The sequence below is a fragment of the Anomaloglossus baeobatrachus genome, chromosome 5 (genome assembly GCF_048569485.1).
Source record: "Anomaloglossus baeobatrachus isolate aAnoBae1 chromosome 5, aAnoBae1.hap1, whole genome shotgun sequence".
NCBI classification, from domain to species: domain Eukaryota; kingdom Metazoa; phylum Chordata; class Amphibia; order Anura; family Aromobatidae; genus Anomaloglossus; species Anomaloglossus baeobatrachus.
This window is the reverse complement of record NC_134357.1, coordinates 582,347,071-582,362,931: the sequence shown is the minus strand read 5'-3', so window position 1 is coordinate 582,362,931 and position 15,861 is coordinate 582,347,071. Positions and strand designations below refer to the sequence as shown.

The 15,861-nt window shown below is 43.9% G+C and overlaps 1 protein-coding gene across 1 annotated transcript; it reads left to right on the top strand.

Moving 5' to 3' along the window:
- LOC142312467 (uncharacterized) lies at window positions 1-15,442 on the top strand. The gene is given in 8 exon segments (XM_075351407.1): window positions 1-64; window positions 6,883-7,022; window positions 7,152-7,331; window positions 7,413-7,536; window positions 7,620-7,717; window positions 7,915-8,005; window positions 13,169-14,775; window positions 14,778-15,442. Coding segments are annotated over 7 exon segments (2,274 nt in total). The 5' UTR covers window positions 1-64; window positions 6,883-6,944; the 3' UTR covers window positions 14,874-15,442.
- Window positions 15,443-15,861: the final 419 nt, after the last annotated feature.

The following is a 15,861-nucleotide window of genomic DNA, read 5'->3' as shown; positions in this document are numbered from 1 at the left end:
CATCATCACAGGTCCTGTAAGCACAGAGCAGCCATATATCTAGTGTGCGGCTCTGCAGGTGGAGGTAGGTGCAGGGTATTATATATCTAGTGTGCGGCTCTGCAGGTGGAGGTAGGTGCAGGGTATTATATATCTAGTGTGCGGCTCTGCAGGTGGAGGTAGGTGCAGGGTATTATATATCTAGTGTGCGGCTCTGCAGGTGGAGGTAGGTGCAGGGTATTATATATCTAGTGTGCGGCTCTGCAGGTGGAGGTAGGTGCAGGGTATTATATATCTAGTGTGCGGCTCTGCAGGTGGAGGTAGGTGCAGGGTATTATATATCTAGTGTGCGGCTCTGCAGGTGGAGGTAGGTGCAGGTTATTATATATCTAGTGTGCGGCTCTGCAGGTGGAGGTAGGTGCAGGGTATTATATATCTAGTGTGCGGCTCTGCAGGTGGAGGTAGGTGCAGGGTATTATATATCTAGTGTGCGGCTCTGCAGGTGGAGGTAGGTGCAGGGTATTATATATCTAGTGTGCGGCTCTGCAGGTGGAGGTAGGTGCAGGGTATTATATATCTAGTGTGCGGCTCTGCAGGTGGAGGTAGGTGCAGGGTATTATATATCTAGTGTGCGGCTCTGCAGGAGGAGGTAGGTGCAGGGTATTATATATCTAGTGTGCGGCTCTGCAGGAGGAGGTAGGTGCAGGGTATTATATATCTAGTGTGCGGCTCTGCAGGTGGAGGTAGGTGCAGGGTATTATATATCTAGTGTGCGGCTCTGCAGGTGGAGGTAGGTGCAGGGTATTATATATCTAGTGTGCGGCTCTGCAGGAGGAGGTAGGTGCAGGGTATTATATATCTAGTGTGCGGCTCTGCAGGTGGAGGTAGGTGCAGGTTATTATATATCTAGTGTGCGGCTCTGCAGGTGGAGGTAGGTGCAGGGTATTATATATCTAGTGTGCGGCTCTGCAGGTGGAGGTAGGTGCAGGGTATTATATATCTAGTGTGCGGCTCTGCAGGTGGAGGTAGGTGCAGGGTATTATATATCTAGTGTGCGGCTCTGCAGGTGGAGGTAGGTGCAGGGTATTATATATCTAGTGTGCGGCTCTGCAGGAGGAGGTAGGTGCAGGGTATTATATATCTAGTGTGCGGCTCTGCAGGTGGAGGTAGGTGCAGGGTATTATATATCTAGTGTGCGGCTCTGCAGGTGGAGGTAGGTGCAGGGTATTATATATCTAGTGTGCGGCTCTGCAGGTGGAGGTAGGTGCAGGTTATTATATATCTAGTGTGCGGCTCTGCAGGTGGAGGTAGGTGCAGGGTATTATATATCTAGTGTGCGGCTCTGCAGGTGGAGGTAGGTGCAGGGTATTATATATCTAGTGTGCGGCTCTGCAGGTGGAGGTAGGCGCAGGGTATTATATATCTAGTGCGCGGCTCTGCAGGAGGAGGTAGGCGCAGGGTATTATATATCTAGTGTGCGGCTCTGCAGGTGGAGGTAGGTGCAGGGTATTATATATCTAGTGTGGGGCTCTGCAGGTGGAGGTAGGTGCAGGGTATTATATATCTAGTGTGCGGCTCTGCAGGTGGAGGTAGGTGCAGGGTATTATATATCTAGTGTGCGGCTCTGCAGGTGGAGGTAGGTGCAGGGTATTATATATCTAGTGTGCGGCTCTGCAGGTGGAGGTAGGTGCAGGGTATTATATATCTAGTGTGCGGCTCTGCAGGTGGAGGTAGGTGCAGGGTATTATATATCTAGTGTGCGGCTCTGCAGGTGGAGGTAGGTGCAGGGTATTATATATCTAGTGTGCGGCTCTGCAGGTGGAGGTAGGTGCAGGGTATTATATATCTAGTGTGCGGCTCTGCAGGAGGAGGTAGGTGCAGGGTATTATATATCTAGTGTGCGGCTCTGCAGGTGGAGGTAGGTGCAGGGTATTATATATCTAGTGTGCGGCTCTGCAGGTGGAGGTAGGTGCAGGGTATTATATATCTAGTGTGCGGCTCTGCAGGTGGAGGTAGGTGCAGGGTATTATATATCTAGTGTGCGGCTCTGCAGGAGGAGGTAGGTGCAGGGTATTATATATCTAGTGTGCGGCTCTGCAGGAGGAGGTAGGTGCAGGGTATTATATATCTGTGTGCGGCTCTGCAGGTGGAGGTAGGTGCAGGGTATTATATATCTAGTGTGCGGCTCTGCAGGAGGAGGTAGGTGCAGGGTATTATATATCTAGTGTGCGGCTCTGCAGGTGGAGGTAGGTGCAGGGTATTATATATCTAGTGTGCGGCTCTGCAGGTGGAGGTAGGTGCAGGGTATTATATATCTAGTGTGCGGCTCTGCAGGTGGAGGTAGGTGCAGGGCCTCTATTATTTGGGATCATCATTATCATTAATCCCTTCATTTCGCAACTATTTTCAACTTTAACCAGTTCAGGACCAATTTCCCGCTATTCCTGACCGGCTCATTTACATTCAGTTTAACCCTTTAAGGACGGAGCCAGTTTTGTACTTCATGACTCGGCCATTTTTTACAATTCTGACCAGTGTCACTTTGACAGGATTCGAGAGGTAACGCCAAAAAGTGGACCCCACGGTTTATTACCCACTTTCTTATGAGCTCGGTGATTCCCACATGTGGTCAGAAATCTCTGTTTGGACAAATAGGAGGAGCCGGAACAGAAGGAGCAATATGTGAATCTTGGAACACAAATTTGTCTGAAATAGATTGCGGGCACCATGTAGCATTTGTAGGGCCACTAAGGTATCTAAACAGCAGAAACCCCCCACAAGTGACCCCATTTTGGATACTAGACCCCTCAAGGATTTTATATAGATGTTTGGTGAGCACCTGGAACCCTGGGAGGCTTCACTGAATTTTATAATATTGAGCTGTGAAAATAAAAAAAATTAAATTTTTACCACAAAATTGTTACTTCAACCAGATAGCTTTTATTCATAAGGATAACAGGAGAAACTGCACAATACATTTTATGGTGCATTTTTTTCCTGAGTACACAGATACCTCATATGTGGTGGAAATCAACTGTTTGGGCGCACTGCTGGGCTCGAAAGGGAAGGAGCGCCATTTGACTGTAAAATTAGCAGGAATTATTAGCGAATGCCTTGTCGTGTTTAGAGAGCCCCTAAGGTGCCTAAACAGTGAAGCTCCCCCACAAGTGATCCTATTTTGGAAACTAGACCCCTCAAGGATTTTATCTAGAGGTATATTGAGCATTTTGAACCCACAGGTACTTTACAGAACTTGATAACCTTAGGTCGTTGTATTGAAAATCTTCATTTTTTTCAACAAAAATGTTGCTTTAGCACCAAATTTCTCACTTTTTCAAGAGGAAACACCAAAAAGTGCACACCACAGTTTAACAAAATTTGTATGAGCTCATTGGGGTACCACATGTGGCCAAAAACCTCTGTTTGGACATACGAGGGGGCTCAGAACGGATGGAGCCCCATGTGAATTTTGGAAACGTTGAAATAAATGGCTGGCACCATGTCGCATTTGCAGGGCCCCTGAGGTACCAATACAGCAGAAACCCCCCACAAGTGACCCCATTTTGGACACTAGATCACTCAAAAAGTTTATTCAGGGTTACAGTGAGCATTTTGACTCCACAGGTAGTTCACAGAAATGTTGCTGTAGTGACAAATGTCTCACTTTTAGGCTGTGTGCCCACAATCCGGTGATACTGCATCTAGCACTCAGTGTTAGCCCTTCTGCACATATGCCAGTGTTGTCAAAACGAGAATGCAGCTGCTCGTGCCCACGATCCACGTTCAGGCCACTGCGACTTTATTCTCCCTGCGAAGAACACTCTCATCTCCACAGCATAAATTGATAGCCTGCGTAAACCTCAGGAAGCCGCACCGCTGGGCAGTTTATGCTGCAGATAAAAGAAGTACAATGGGCAGGAGATCTCTAAACATCCCACTACTGCGCTTGTACTGCACAACATCACAGTCAAAACACTCTGCGTCCAAACCGCTGCAAATCCTGATTGCGGGCACACAGCCTAATAAGCTAGGATGGATGGATAGATGGCTGGATAAATAGATGTAAAACACATAAATAATATCCCACCCCCCTGCATATTCTAAGCTGGCACCATTTAGTAACTTTCATGTGGCACTAAAGGGTGTTTAGCCTTGTATTTAGCCCCCCCCCAAAAAAATTAAATAGTTAAAAAAAAAAAAAAAAAAGACAAAAAAAAAACCAGCTAGGGTAAAGCAGACGGCTGCAGACCACAGCTGGCAGCTTCACCTTGGCTGGTATTCCAAAATGAAGGTCTCCCCATGCTGTTTTTTTTAAATTTATAAATAATTAAAACAAAGTGGGGTCCCCTGTGAATGGGTCCTTCTCCCATATCACACAATCAACAGAGCGAGAGGTGAGTAAACAATCCAAAGCATATTTATTCACTGCAATGTAGAATGACCATCAAATAATCCACCACACGGAGGGTAAAACTAGTCCAGAAACGGCATAAATGTCTCGGAGTTCAGTCACATTCCTCCAGCAGTCCTTCTCCCATATCACACAATCAACAGAGCGAGAGATGAGTAAACAATCCAAAGCATATTTATTCCATGCAATATAGAATGACCATCAAATAATCCACCACACGGAGGGTAAAACTAGTCCAGAAACGGCATAAATGTCCCGGAGTTCAGTCACATTCCTCCAGCAGTCCTTCTCCAGGGAAATCAGGGTTTCTCACAGTCTTTCTGGGGTGCTGGCCGCAGCCTCAGCGTCTCCCTCAGAGGTTCAATCTTGTTTCTTCTCTCTTGTAAAGGTACCGTCACACATAACGAGATCGCAGCTGAGTCACGGTTTCTGTGACGCAGTAGCGATCCCGTTAGCGATCTTGTTATGTGTGACACCTACCAGCGATCAGGCCCCTGCTGTGAGATCTCTAGTCGTTGCCGAATGGTCCAGGCCATTTTCTTCAAAGGCAATGTCCTGCTGGGCAGGACACATCGCTGTGTTTGACACTGTGTGACAGGGTCACAGTGACTGCTGAGATCGTTATACAGGTCACTACTGCGATCTGTATTGTTCCTGCATCGCTGGTAAGATCTGACTGTGTGACATCTCACCTGCGACCTCCCAGCGACTTACCTGCAATCCCTATCAGGTCGCATCGTTTTCGGGATCGCAGATAAGTCGTTGTGTGTGACTGGGCCTTAAGTCTCACCCAGAATCACTAAACTCTCAGGTAAACAGAGAGTTTAGGTGGATTCCAGGCCCCCTCCCCCAGACCTAGGCACAGGAGCACTTCAAGGGGATATAACCTGACTTAACATGACACACAATATATCGAATAGACAGACCACCACGCCCAAAACATGAACACACACAAAATGGTAGATAACCCACAATATCACACCATGATATCCCCCAAATTGGATTTCCAGCCAAGGTAAAATGGACAGATGTGGTCTGGTATTCTCAGGGTGGAAAGAACCATGGTTATTTGGCCCTTCCCAGCCTAAAAATAGCAGGCCACAGCCATCCAGAAGTGGCGCATCCATTAGATACGCAAATCCTGGCGCTTCGCCCCAGCTCTTTGCATTGCCCTGGTGCGGTGGCAAATGGGGAAATAAATGGGGTTGTTTTGGGTTAGGGTTAATGATGTCACGGCGTCTATCAGATACCCGATAGCACTAACCTAGTCAGTAATAAAAAAAAAGACAAAAAAAAATTATTTGAAAAAACACTCCACAACACATTCCCTCTTTCACCAATTTATTAAAAAGAAAAAAAATCCGGTCTGCCATAATCCATTTTGGAGGTTATACGACAACTTTGGACCTTCCAGAATATAGGTGGCACACTTTGAGAACGTATTTCCCATTTTCTGAAAGTGCAAACCCACCTTGTGAGGAGTGTGGGTGCAGTGATACTGCACTCACACTCCCCGGGTCCACAGCATGGTAGTGTGAGCTGCAGTAAGCTCAGTGTCACTACTAGCTGGGTGCTATCTGAGAGCCACTCTGCACATGTGGCCAGGATCTTCTGAGAAGGAAGATGAGGGATCGTGGGGGATCGTCACTGCAGGAGGTAACAGGAGACTGGGGATTGACAGGGTGACCTGGCTGGACCTGAGAACTTTGAGGAGGAGGATGAGCGAAGCGTGTGCGCCGGCCATTTTAGATGATCAGGTGGGGCATGCGACTGGGGGGGCACTTTGGCCACATCGGGGGACCGGGGTAGGCAACTTATCTCCCATCTGACATGATTGATCATGCGAAGTGGGAGATAAATCATTTTTTTCTGCCCGAATCATGATCTCCAGGGTCTGAGCTACCCTTGGTAGCTGAAACCACAGAAATTATCCGATGCTGGGGGGCGGTGTACACTTGATTTCTTTATTGCTTTCCGGCAGCAGCGGGAGGGGATTAAGACTATGACCGCTAGGACATAATTTTACTGCCCACGGTTAAAGTCTACAAGCTCCGAAACCAGTTTAGAATACATTTTGTAATGGGGTTAATTTTCACTATTTTGCTGCATTCATACAAGAAACAGGTGGTAAATTGTGCGCGTCAGCGAGTGCACAGATCTGTACGCCATATGTGGGCCCCTCTTCTTCCGTTAGGATTCGATGTTTTCTTGTTTCTAATTCCATTGCCCTGTTCTTAACCGAAAAACTGGGAAATTATTTGTTTTTGCACTTTTATATCTTCCTACTCTTATTCCGGGAGCAATTACTCTTTTTTTTTTCCGCTCACATTGCCGTATGAAGGATTGTTTTTTTTATAAAGATAATGTACTACTTTTACAGTTGTACTACTTACATAGCACATTTCATGTTGAATATTTTTAGTACCCAGATGATATCTCACCTCCCTTATCGCCATTAATTTTACATATCGGCTCATCTCCTTCCCATTCAGGTCATTATAATATCGGATCCTCTCAGTGATTTTATTCTGTTTAAGAAAACGTCCTGTCCAGGATGGATAATGACAGGGACAAGATGGCGGAGAGGATATTACACCTCACCCTAGAGATCCTCTTCCGGCTTACTGGAGAGGTGAGAGATTCTGATGAAGTCACATTACATCATTCTTATCTATGGGAATAACAGATGGACAGAACTGGAGAGGTGAGGACTCTGGAAATGTCTGGAGTGAGATTTATTACTGTGTCTCTCCATAACCAGGATTACACAGTAGTGAAGAAGACCTCTAGTGAGCGCTGTCAGGCCCCTGTGTCTGAGGGATGGGGAAGACCCCTGATCCCAATCACGGGGCCTCCACCTCACCCCCCGATACATAAGGACATCAATGACCAGAAGATCCTAGAACTCACCTACAAGATGATTGAGCTGCTGACTGGAGAGGTGACACTGCTGGGAATGCTGGGACATTATACAGTAACGCTATGAAGGGATCGGGGGTGACGGTATCATTGTATGTGTCAGGTTCCTATAAGGTGTCAGGACGTCACCGTCTATTTCTCCATGGAGGAGTGGGAGTATTTAGAAGGGCACAAAGACCTGTACAAGGACGTCATGATGGAGGTTCCCCAGCCCCTCACATCACCAGGTAATAGACAGGACTAAATACACACGGCCTATAATTATCTGTATGTAAGGAATGAATTCAGTCCCTGTATGTGTCTCCTCCAGGTCTATCCAGTAAGAGGACAACACCAGAGAGATGTCCCCGTCCTCTTCTCCCACAGGACTGTAACCAAGAAGCTCCCAATGTTCCTCAGGATCATCAGGTAGATGGAGAGAAGGGGCCATGAAATCTCCCTATGATGTGTAGACGGCTGTGAAGGTCTTGTGCTCAGTCTTGTTTTATCCTCCAGTATTATATGTGTTATACTTGTGTAATGAGAGCGGTGGAGATGGCAGGATTAGAGCTGATCATAGATGGGACTTCTCCATCTGTCTGTGACTTTTACAATATTTGTTTCAGGGGGAAGATCTGCCCCATATTAATACTACAGAGACATATGTGAGGGGTGATGAGCGGAGTAAAGAGGAGATTCCTACAGATAACCGCCCAGGTGAGTAGTGACCACTAAATGCAGAGAAGTCACAGATTCTTCTCAGTCACCGGCTGTGGCTGCTTTATCAGGGTTGTAGTCCGGCCATATCAAATGGTCACCATTCTGCTGCTAGACCACCACATGGTCCTCACCCAAAACTGTCCCCTTTTATTTTGGGCATTGGACGCCGTTGTCTTGGAGTGAGATCTGTATCAGCCAGATCTTACAGGTAGGATCTATCCTATCCTCTGAAATTAGAAAATGTTGACCCTTAGCTGCCCAGATCTCTAATCTGTAAAGCCAAATGACAGTGTACGTAGAATGTGCAGACAACTTAGAAAATCATGGGAAGAAGAATCTAATCTGTATGGTGGACCCCTAAGAGAAAGCGGAGGGTAATGATGCTGGTGACGTCCTAGATTCTTAGTTTGGTGCCGTGTTCTCCAGGTGAATAAAGATTGATTGTTCTCAGTGGGAGAAATAAAATAACAATCTTGTAGTTGATGAAGAGACCTAAGTAGTCTGGAAAGCTTGCTCTGTAACATGATTTATTTTATTTTTGTTCGCCATTTATAAGTATCATATCTACAAGATTTTTATTGTTTCTCCCACTGAGAGCAATGACTCCATCTTCCTAGAAACTCGGCATCTTATTGATGGATCTTCCTTCTCTCCCTTCTGATGAATGTGCTGATAGGGGTGTTTATATCCAAAGTTGGGCACAGGGTAACTGTAACATATGAGTTGGGTTAGATTTATCCCACAGTGGGTACATGGAGGTCTGGCAGCCCACCCACAGGATTCCCAAAATGTAATTAGGAAATAAATGGTAGTAGTTAACACACAGTTCTGATATTTTTACCTTCAAGACCCTGAAAGATATTTTCTCTGAATTCTACAAAAGTCCATTATATAAGAACTTGTACTGGAGCCGTCCATTGTGGAGTCCGAGAGGCAGAAAATAAATGTCTAATATTTCTTCAGGAAACTCATCTGACATAAGATATTGGCCCCTACAATAGTTTGGATTGCCGAGAGCCCCCGAGCCACATACTGTAATTACTCCAGATGTGGCACCTTTAGTTACTAAATCATTGACGGTGAAGGCTGTCGGGTGGAGGGCGATCATTTTAGTAGATGTGTTATTGTCTATAGTCACAGTTTTCTCTATAGTAGTTAGTACCAAAGCCACTCTTATTTCATGGCTTTCCACTGCAGCCAGTTTTCTGCTCCTATCCAGGCCCCATTTCTCCAATCTGACATCTGTCACTTTACATGATAACATCTTTGTAATGCTGAATCTGATCCCAGTGTTTCTGAGATTTTTTCTGTGGCATATTCTACTTTATCTTAGCTGTAATGTTAGGTTGATTTGTTTTCCATTTATTAAAACAAAAAACAAAAATAACCCTGAAATTCACCAAGAATGCAAAAGAATTAGAAGTGATCAAACATTGAATTTGATGCTCTTTAAACAAATAGTGATACCACAACATATAGTCAGTAAATAGCATTTACCGTATTCTGCTTTAGTGTAAATGACTATTTTGATTCTACAGAAGCCATACAGTTAGGTCCAGAAATATTTGGACAGTGACACAATTTTCGCGAGTTGGGCTCTGCATGCCACCACATTGGATTTGAAATGAAACCTCTACAACAGAATTCAAGTGCAGATTGTAACGTTTAATTTGAAGGTTTGAATAAAAATATCTGATAGAAATTGTAGGAATTGTACACATTTCTTTACAAACACTCCACATTTTAGGAGGTCAAAAGTAATTGGACAAATAAACCAAACCCAAAAAAAAATTTTTTATTTTCAATATTTTGTTGCGAATTCTTTGGAGGCAATCACTGCCTTAAGTCTGGAACCCGTGGACATCACCAAACGCTGGGTTTCCTCCTTCTTAATGCTTTGCCAGGCCTTTACAGCCGCAGCCTTCAGGTCTTGCTTGTTTGTGGGTTTTTCCGTCTTAAGTCTGGATTTGAGCAAGTGAAATGCATGCTCATTTGGGTTAAGATCTGGTGATTGACTTGGCCATTGCAGAATGTTCCACTTTTTTGCACTCATGAACTCCTGGGTAGCTTTGGCTGTATGCTTGGGGTCATTGTCCATCTGTACTATGAAGCGCCGTCCGATCAACTTTGCGGCATTTGGCTGAATCTGGGCTGAAACTATATCCCGGTACACTTCAGAATCATCCGGCTACTCTTGTCTGCTGTTATGTCATCAATAAACACAAGTGACCCAGTGCCATTGAAAGCCATACATGCCCATGCCATCACGTTGCCTCCACCATGTTTTACAGAGGATGTGGTGTGCCTTGGATCATGTGCCGTTCCCTTTCTTCTCCAAACTTTTTTCTTCCCATCATTCTGGTACAGGTTGATCTTGGTCTCATCTGTCCATAGAATACTTTTCCAGAACTGAGCTGGCTTCATGAGGTGTTTTTCAGCAAATTTAACTCTGGCCTGTCTATTTTTGGAATTGATGAATGGTTTGCATCTAGATGTGAACCCTTTGTATTTACTTTCATGGAGTCTTCTCTTTACTGTTGACTTAGAGACAGATACACCTACTTCACTGAGAGTGTTCTGGACTTCAGTTGATGTTGTGAACGGGTTCTTCTTCACCAAAGAAAGTATGCGGCGATCATCCACCACTGTTGCCATCCGTGGACGCCCAGGCCTTTTTGAGTTCCCAAGCTCACCAGTCAATTCCTTTTTTCTCAGAATGTACCCGACTGTTGATTTTGCTACTCCAAGCATGTCTGCTATCTCTCTGATGGATTTTTTCTTTTTTTTCAGCCTCAGGATGTTCTGCTTCACCTCAATTGAGAGTTCCTTAGACCGCATGTTGTCTGGTCACAGCAACAGCTTCCAAATGCAAAACCACACACCTGTAATCAACCCCAGACCTTTTAACTACTTCATTGATTACAGGTTAACGAGGGAGACGCCTTCAGAGTTAATTGCAGCCCTTAGAGTGCCTTGTCCAATTACTTTTGGTCCCTTGAAAAAAAGGAGGCTATGCATTACAGAGCTATGATTCCTAAACCCTTTCTCCGATTTGGATGTGAAAACTCTCATATTGCAGCTGGGAGTGTGCACTTTCAGCCCATATTATATATATATATATATATATAATTGTATTTCTGAACATGTTTTTGTAAACAGCTAAAATAACAAAACTTGTGTCACTGTCCAAATATTTCTGGACCTAACTGTATCTCTATTTATAATCAAGAGTCTTTCAGCTACAACCGTTGTGGAAACTTCCATTTTTGCACTGATGGAGAAGCAGTTTGGAATAATTTTGGCCTACAAAATATGATTTGGTGGCTTATGATTCCATTATACAGGAGGCAAAATGAACATAGAGGGTTGAACGTCATGGACTACTGGTTCCTGCTCTGAGGTCTACTGTTAGGGGTACTTTGCACGCTGCAACATCGCTAGCCGATGATAGCGATGCCGAGTGCGATAGCATCCGCCCCGGTCCCACATGCGATATCTTGTGATAGCTGCTGTAGCGAACATTATCGCTACGGCAGCTTCACACGCCCTTACCTGCCCTGCGACGTCGCTCTGGCCGTTGACCCGCCTGCTTCCTAAGGGGGCGGGTCGTGCGGCGTCACAGCAACGTCACACAGCAGGCGGCCAATAGAAGCGGAGGGGCGGAGATGAGCGGGACGTAAACATCGCGCCCACCTCCTTCCTTCCGCATAGCCGGTGGAGGCAGGTAAGGAGATGTTCCTCGCTCCGGCGGCTTCACACACAGCGATGTGTGCTTCCACAGGAACGAGGAACAACATCGTATCTCCTATTGGTACGACATTATGAAAATGACCGACGCTACACGGATCACCGTTTTTCGATGCTTTTACGATCCTTCATCGGCGCATCTAGGCTTTACACGTTGCAACGTCGTTACCGGCGCCGAATGTGCGTCACTTTCGATTTGACCCCGACGATATCGCAGTAGCGATGTCGCAGCGTGCAAAGTAGGTCAGCACACATGGCGAGTAATACGGAGCGTGTGGAATGCTATAAAAAATTGCATTCCACTCGGACCAATATTACTCTATAGGGCATCTCCCATAAGTTATTGTTTTCTGAGCCCTAATCGGAGCAAGAAAACAGTCACAGCATGCTGAGGGTGGAATGCAATCTTGTTTCACTAACACCCATTCAAGTCTATAAGGCGAGAAAAACATCGCATTGCTCTCGCTTTACACCGGTGTAACGCGAGAGCAGTGCGATTCTCGCATTAGCCAGCAACGGAGGAGATAGTGAGATAAATCCCTCCCCTCCGCAGCTGTGGTCTGATCGGAGCACAGTCACATGACATTCCTGCGAGCATGAGCTGAGTGTCATGCGAGCACTCGCAGTAATCCCTGTGTGGCCTCAGCCTTAGATTGTAAACGTTTTTTGTTTTATTAAATAATCACAATTTATAGAACTTGAAATTTGATTAGCTATGTTATACTTGCGGGAGTGGACCCACTGGGTCACAGCACTGACTCATCCATGAGAGGCGTAAGTAAGCAACTAACTTGTCATCAAGAGAGTCTCTAATGGTGAGAATAGGCTTGTTCTAGAAGATACCCACCTGGTGCTACTCCAGGGAGTCCCGTTATTGCAACAGCTGGCCCCAGGGGTCGGGGATAGGATACTGCAGCTCTAGCTGGCACAGCTGTTATAAATAGATGCAGTAGGTATGGTAGGTGCAGCTGGTATAGATAGATGCAGCAGGTCCGCCGGGCACAGTGGATACTAGGATACAGACATGTGTTCGCACACATAGCATAACACTCAGGAAATGAATCTAACAACTAGCAACATGTTGCCCAGGCACCTCCCATAGGGGGGAGGATGCCTTAACTACCTAGTGCCTCTCAGCCATAGGTTGAGAGGCACTTCCTGGTTAGGTCACGCTGACCTTTTAAGAATAGGTGTGAGTGCCCTAAGCACACTTCCAGGCCCTGGGAGATAGCAACAGGGACCGTGTACACTGAAGACACCATTGGGTAGCCAGAAGGGTAAGTGTTCTGGAGTTCCCGCCGGGGAAAGGGTGCAGGACTGTGCGCGGGCGCCAGTAAAGGTGTTACAAGCTAATTTATAAATTATATCCTTAAATTTGAATATATTATAAAAAATAATTTTTATTCTTGGCAGATGACTGTACCAGGAGATTAGAGGCACAACTGACATCTTCAATTTTAAAATCAGATAACTTTGAGATCACGCAAGATATAACTGAAGTGAATGCCACTATTGCAGATATACCATCGTCCCTTCACAGCAAAAATGTATCATCTGAGTCTATTAAAAAAGTCATACCCTCTGATTCATCACAGACTATTAAGGAAAATAATTGTCACAAAAAATGCATTAAAGATGGAAGTGTTATTACAGGAAAGAAGCCATTTTCAACTTCAAAATATCGAAAAATCCCAAAAAATATTAACACAGGGGAGAAAAGATTTTTTTCAAAGTCTGTTAGTTACCAGAGAACTCACATGGGGGAGAAGCCTTTTTCGTGTTCAGAATGCGGGCAATATTTTGCACGCAATTCAAGTCTTGTTATACATCAGAGAATTCACACAGGGGAGAAACCATTTTCATCTTCAGAATGTGGGAAATGTTTTAACCACAAATCAAATTTTGTTACACATCAGAGAACTCACACAGGGCAGAAGCCATATTCATGTTCAGAATGTGGGAAATGTTTTAACCAAAAATCACATCTTGTTACACATCAGAGAACTCACACAGGGGAGAAGCCTTTTTCATGTACAGAATGTGGGAAATGTTTTGCAGATCAGTCCCATTTTGTTACACATCAGAGAACTCACACAGGGCAGAAGCCATATTCATGTTCAGAATGTGGGAAATGTTTTAACCAAAGATCACATCTTGTTAGACATCAGAAAACTCACACAGGGGAGAAGACTTTTTCATGTTCAGAATGTGGGAAATGTTTTAACCACAAAGCACATCTTGTTACACATCAGAGAACTCACACAGGGGAGAAGCCATATTCATGTTCAGAATGTGGGAAATGTTTTAACCACGAAGGAAATCTTGTTATACATCAGAGAACTCACACAGGGCAGAAGCCATATTCATGTTCAGAATGTGGGACATTTTTTAACCAAAAATCACATCTTGTTAGACATCAGAAAACTCACACAGGGGAGAAGAAGTTTTCATGTTCAGAATGTGAGAAATGTTTTACCCGAAAATCAAATTTTGTTATACATCAGAGAACTCACACAGGCCAGAAGCCATATTCATGTTCAGAATGTGGCAAATGTTTTAACCAAAAATCAAATCTTGTTACACATCAGAGAACTCATACAGGGGAAAAGCCTTTTTCATGTTCAGAATGTGGGAAATGTTTTGCAGATCAGTCCCATTTTGTTACACACCAGAGAACTCACACAGGGCAGAAGCCATATTCATGTTCAGAATGTGGGAAATGTTTTAACGAAAAATCACATCTTGTTAGACATCAAAAAACTCACACAGGGGAGAAGACGTTTTCATGTTCAGAATGTGGGAAATGTTTTAACCGCAAATCAAATTTTGTTATACATCAGAGAACTCACACAGGGCAGAAGCCATATTCATGTTCAAAATGTGGGAAATGTTTTAACCAAACATCACATCTTGTTACACATCAGAGAACTCACACAGGGGAAAAGCCTTTTTCATGTTCAGAATGTGGGAAATGTTTTGCAGCTCAATCAAATCTTACTAAACACCAAAGAATTCACACAGGGGAGAAATCCTTGACATGTTTAGAATAAGGGAAATATTTTACACACAAATAGCATCTTTTAAAACTGACAAAGAAAGAAGGCATTATCATACCTAGAAGGTGAAAAATGTTTTACTTACTGTATATTATAAATTGTTGACCACTAAGAAAAACTCACACGGGAAGAAAATATAGATTTAACAAACTGAACAAATAAACACAAAAGAGACAGTCAACGTAAAGGCAAGTAAGGAAAGAAGAAAGGGAAAGCACGTTAGAAGTTACATTAGAATTATAATATATACAGTTAGTAATAGACGTCTGTTTTCTAAAAATCTAATAAAAAGCAATATTCCATGTGCACAGAACATTTCACATTGTTATAATTTATACATTCATTAGTTACTTTCAGAGCACAATCTCCATGTCTGAACAATGTCTGTAACTTCTCTATACTACAATAATAAACATGTTCATATTACAAATTACTATTTCCATCTATGATCCATTCCTTCTTTGTGGGAACATCTGATGTGATCGAGTTTTATAAAATGTCTTTTCGTTAAGTTTAGTAGTTTTTTTCCCATCATTGGGACCTGACTCCCTTCTCTATTCCCAATAAACAGATTATAGGTTCTAAGGGGAGTTTGATTGTAAATTCTTACTAAATTGTCCCAATAACCTGACACCCAAAACATTTTTTCAATAAAGTCTGATTATCTAAACTAATGTTTTTGATTTATTTTTTTTCTCCATTTGCTTTAATAATAATAATAATAAAAAATAAAATGCCCCTTTCCATATTTCCCCAATCTGGAATGCTGGTGTAGGTTTATCTATACAGAGACGTCATGTACAGAAATATTAGGGCTACTGCAACATCACATATGGTATACAGAAGAATAGCGCTGTCTCCATAGCTCTTTATACAGTGACTTATAGATCAGACAAGCCCCTCATATTTAAGCAGTTTCTATGTTACTCAGTCGCTTTTTATATGAATAAGATCAGTGAATCTCATTATACCGAGTAGAGAAGCTCCAGGGACAAAGCCCCCGTCTCGTACTGACACGCTGGAAGCCCGAAGTCTCCAGCCCCGGGGCCC